We start from the raw sequence: 5,406 nt of genomic DNA, 5'->3' as shown, positions 1-5,406 counted from the left end.
AGTGTGGGACTCCCAATTAAACTTTACTGAAATATACACCCAGCAAGGCAATTTGAGAATGAGTATTGTGAGAAAGCTAGAAATATAGAACTTTTAGTATAGAATACTAACCTAGGTAAGAGGTTAGTAGGTAAGACATGTATTTGTCTCTACATGTTGTATGTATAAGAAGAATAAGTACCACTAGAGATTTTATTTATTTATTTATTTATTTCATCAAGCATGTATTTCATGACAGATACAAGTATAAATATAATTATAAATACATGACAAGGATACAAATAAAAGAAAACATTAGGACAGGGATGGTAGGCACGCTGGTGCGCTTATGTACACCCCTCAAAGTCTTCTTTCTCATTCTCTGAAGAAAAAAATGGAATTAAAGCATCAAGGTCCAAGACCACATCAGTAAATCCACCTTTTCAAGATCTTATGATTGCACAGGTCTGACTAGAAAGATAGATATTTCTATCTAGCCTACCACTCCGGTGTGACTGGGATATCACAAGGAATCCACATTCAGCTGTTAAGCAGTTTCCTAAATTGCACGAAAGGCAGTGTGAGGAAGAAGTGTTCTTGAAATCAATGAAATGTACCTGGGAATATTTGATTCACAATCTCTTTATATGCTAATCACTAATGTAACCTATAGGAATATTGAGATCGCATGCAGGAATGAAAACATGAGAAGAAAAATACAGTCTCAGAGAAGCTCTAAGCATTGCCAATTACAGTTGCTGAAGGCACTCACTGTCCCAGTTCATATTCACCAAGCTAGTTTTTACTGGGCAGCAATGTAAGAGCTGTTGGAGAAGACTGAGTCAGAGATGGTGTCTTGTGACAAAGCTTGCTAATCTGCAGATACTTACTCTTGTTTAAAATTACGGGTAGTCCTTGATTTACGACCACAATTGAACTCAAAATTTCTGTTGTTAAGTGAGACATTTGTTAAGTGGGTTTTGCCCCATTTTATGACCTTTCTTGTCACATTTTTGTTAAGTAATTCATCACAGTTGTTTAATTAGTAACAAAGTGGTTAAGTGAATCTGGATTCCCTGTTGAATTTGTTTGTTAGATGGTCATAAAGGTTATCATATGACCATGGGATATTGCAGCCGTCATAAATATGAACCAGTTGCCAAGCATCTGAATTTTGATCACATGACCATGGGGATGCCATAATGGTGATAAGTATGAAAAAGGGTCATAACTCACTTTTTTCAGGGCCATTGTAACTTCGAATAGTCACTAAATGAACTGTTGTAAGTCAAGGACTATCTGTATTCTCATTAACTTTTCATCTCCACTTCTCTCCATAAGATAAGAATAATAGTAACAGTAATAATTTATTAAAGTTGATTCTTGTAACAGTTGAATGGAGCATTTGCCTGCTGACATTATGACATTCTCTAATGTCCTCATGTTCTAAAATAATCCAAAGAACACTTTCCTGGAAAATGTGATTTCTAAAATGCCTTTTCCTGGAATAACAGCTATAGATCCCTTATTTTACAACAGATAAAAAAGAAAGAATTCTACCAATGTGTATTTTTCTTGCCTTGAAATCCACTTCTTGGACTTATCCTCCTTTTGCTATCCTTCCATCCATTTTTTCATATATTCCTCACTGTATTTTCACACCTTCCTGATCATTGACAACAGATGGCTCTCAACCTTAGGTGGGTGATCCTAACATCTTAGGGGAGAAAAATCTCCCTAAGGTTGGGATGGCTACCAAAAAGAACAGCTGGAATGGAGGAATCTTTAACTTTCCTTCCTTCCTTTTTTTTAATTTTTTTTTATTATGAAACATTAAGACAATACAAAACATACAACATTTATATACATAAACTCTTTTCACAGCTTTTTAACTTTCCTTCCTGGTTGGAATACCTAGTGCAGGGGGATTTTACAATTTGGGAGCTAACACAGTTTTGACTTCTATATAAAAATCTATTGGTGTCCACATTGTTCCTGTGATATAGTTTTTCTAAATCTAAGCCAGTCCTGGGTGGTTAGCAAGCAAGCCCATGCATTGTGAACTGAATTCCAAGTAATCTTCAGTGGTAATCCTAAGTAAATGATATTATGGTAATATTTTATACAAATTAATGAGAGTTGAGTAACTGATGTTAGAACAGCCTGCTCTTGGAATAGTTGCATCTGATCCAGCAGCCAACTCTAGGCAAAAAATGCTCCTGGCCATGGCTTCCATTTTGAAGCAGGATTCTTGAAAAACCATCTCCTTTTTCAGTAGTGTAATACAATTCAGAAGTCTTTTGAAGCACCTGGAAGATTTCATTTCCCTGGTTCATGGAACACAGATTCTGCAGCACCTAAAATGCACTCAAGTCTCAGGATGAAGTGGCTGCAAGCAACAACTAAGCTGAGAGAGCACCAAGGATTCCAAAACTCAGCCCACTAGATTTCTGACAGGAACCCCTCCCCCATTTTTTATCTGATTAGGCCTGGTAATAGAGACCAGTCCATTCCTTTTTCTCCAATCAGTCATAGTGGTGTATGGTCTTATTGGGGATCCAAAAGTTTAATTCCATTGTCAAAAACCTTCCTGGATAGAATTTTGTTCTGAACTCTCCTGCTGTGTGTGTGTGTGTGAGAGAGAGGGGGGGGGGGATGGGGAAGGAGGGGGGGAAAAAAGAAAACTATGAAACTTCTTTTGTTGAAGGAAGAAAAGAGCAACTTTTTTCCCATTCTTATCATTTTTATTACCATTTTAGCTTTTTTACAAATGATTCCTATTTACTGGGTATTAAAATGTACACAGCTGTCACTAAATTTATATCCCTATCCTGTTGCAAGAGTATATTAGTTGAAATCAAAGGAAGTATGGGTAAAATTCTGTAAGAACAATTACATTCTGCTCTGGTAACCAAAATGAACATAACAATACTTCAGCATGGATGTTATCAGAAAAAATATGAAATGGCTAAGAAATTATTTGAAATACATCATGATTGGCCTGTAACTTTGCCACTAACCATATGGTAACCCTTGTGTGGAAATCTGAGTGACCAGAGTGGGGAATTTCAATGAAGAGTGATATAGATATGCATAAATAGTACATAGAGTGATATTTCAATGCATGTCCCTGTTGAACAAAGGTCTGTGGGTAGGGGTGGGTTCTACTTACCTTTACTACCGGTTTGCAATGGGAGCGTGCGCACAGGCAGAAGCTTCTGCATATAGGCAGATCATCATTTATGATATCCAGGCGGGTGGGCAGAGCCTCCCACTGCTTTTACTACCGGTTCTAAAGAACCGCATAGAACCAGGAGCAGCCCACTACTGATATCAACTGAAATTCATGACTTTTGTAATTAATGAATATACGGCTATTTTTATTTGGGAAATATTTATTTCATAAAGTTTGTATTATAGCTAGTCTAAAAACAGAAATGGATTGCCCAGGATTATAGACAAAATAATTTTGATTGCAACCGTGAGACAAATATTGCTGAAGGTATTACTGTCAATATTTGTCCTTTAAATGCTGGGTTTGTGAAGCTTCTGACAATACCAAATAACTGGTAGATAGATTAAATAATACATTCTGAAAAATATATAATGGGTATTGTGACCTCATTAGATATAGGAAAAGTCTTAGATAGAGTACAAATTAAATTTCTGGAACATGTTATAAAAATCGATTCTCATCAAACCTTCTAGAATTTTAAAGGATTAAAAAAACCCATGTCTAAATTGCAGTTTATACAGTTACATTATTTGTCACAGTCATGCTATGTGAAATGTAATATCAACTGCCTTAGAAACTACTATGGATTTGAATGTGCCAGATCAAGGCATTTTTAGAGATTAAACCAACAATGCCATTTCATACACAATGACAAAAAAAACAACAACAAAAAAAAAAACAACAACCCCAATCTAGAAGAACCTTGGAAGAGAGAGCTAGATTTTCCTATATTATAAAATTATAGTGTTTTAACATTTAAGACACAATGATTTTATAATTTTTAAAGAAATGTTAAATGTATTTATTACATTATTTTGAATTCAAAAGCAAATATATAATTAAGACTAGAGCTCTAGGAATATTATACAGCCTAGTGATTATTATTTAATGAGACACAATGCTAAAAACGTTTTGCTACTAGAACAGCTTTTATGTAAAATTAAATTTTGGCAAAAAGCAATAGCTCTTAAAAGTGTTGAAAATGATTTTTTTTTTCTAGGATACTTCTGAAGGCACCTCTTACCTCCTGGTTCCTCATGCTGTAGATTAATGGGTTGAGCATGGGGGTCACCACTACATAGAACACAGAGGCCATTTGGTCTAGGTGATAACTCTGCCTAGAGCTTGGCCTTGCATACATAAAACTGAGACATCCATAGAAAATGATGATGACCATGAGGTGAGATGTACAAGTAGAGAAGGCTTTCCTACGGGTTGCAGCAGAATGGAGCTTTAAAATGGTAACCAGGATATACGTGTAGGAAGTGAGAACAGTCAGGCTTGTTATTATTAAGTTGAAGCCAACAAGTACAAAAACCAACAAATAATTTAGACTGATATCTGAGCAGGAAAGAGCAACAAGGGGAGGACCCTCACAATAAAAATTCTTAATGATGTTTGGGCCACAGAAGGACAGTCTAGATGCAGCCATTGTGTGAATGGAAGTATTAATGATCCCAGCTATGTAGGCAACTGCTATCAGCTGAACACACTTTCTTTGGGACATTGTGATGAAGTAGAGTAGTGGATTGCAGATTGCCACGTAGCGATCATAGGCCATCACAGCTAGGAGGTAGCACTCTGTGGTGGCAAATACACCATAAAAGTAAAACTGAGTAAAGCAACTTGCAAAGGAAATGGACTTCTTCTCTTTTAAAAGATTGGATAACAGTTTTGGGGTCACCGTTGTTGAATAACAGGTATCCAGGAAAGATAAGCTGGTAAGGAAAAAGTACATTGGTGTGTGGAGTTGAGGACTGGTTCTGATTAAGACAATCATGCCCACGTTTCCCATCAAGGTGACGGCATAAACAGCAAAAAATATCACAAAAAGGATCAGCTGCAAGTGTGGGTCCTCTGTCAACCCAGTGAGTATGAATTCTGTCACCCATGTGCTATTTCCCATTAACACTGTGAAAATAAAATAAATATAGTATTTAATGTTACATGTTCTCTTAACATTTCAACTACATAAGAAGCTATTTTCTGTGATCTCAAATAAGATCTTGGAAGGAGGATTAATAAATTCTAAGAAGATAAAACTGGGTATGCCATTGTCAATATTCTGATGATATATTACAATATTGATGTTTCTTCATGATTATTATTGAAGAATGATGAAATCAAATTCCATAAACAATAAGAAGCTAGTATTTGGGATTCAAAACAAGTCCTTAGAAGGAAGACATGGA

At 35.9% G+C, this 5,406-nt stretch overlaps 1 protein-coding gene across 1 annotated transcript; it reads right to left on the bottom strand.

Annotated features, from left to right (window-relative positions):
* Positions 1-4,181: 4,181 nt before the first annotated feature.
* On the bottom strand, positions 4,182-5,120 carry LOC139310536 (olfactory receptor 5J3-like). Its single transcript, XM_070934712.1, has one exon. The coding sequence runs from the start codon at positions 5,118-5,120 to the stop codon at positions 4,182-4,184; it is 939 nt and encodes a 312-aa protein (XP_070790813.1).
* Positions 5,121-5,406: the final 286 nt, after the last annotated feature.

The sequence above is a fragment of the Pituophis catenifer genome, unplaced genomic scaffold, assembly GCF_029215685.1.
Source record: "Pituophis catenifer annectens isolate HBS135680 unplaced genomic scaffold, rPitCat1.0.hap2 SCAF_1, whole genome shotgun sequence".
NCBI classification, from domain to species: domain Eukaryota; kingdom Metazoa; phylum Chordata; class Lepidosauria; order Squamata; family Colubridae; genus Pituophis; species Pituophis catenifer.
Note: the sequence above shows the minus strand (reverse complement) of the source record. Positions and strands in the feature narration are given on the sequence as shown.

Excerpts from the sequence above, each read along its gene's own strand:
- LOC139310536 (XM_070934712.1), bottom strand. The coding sequence starts at position 5,120 with ATGGGAAATAGCACATGGGTGACAGAATTCATACTCACTGGGTTGACA.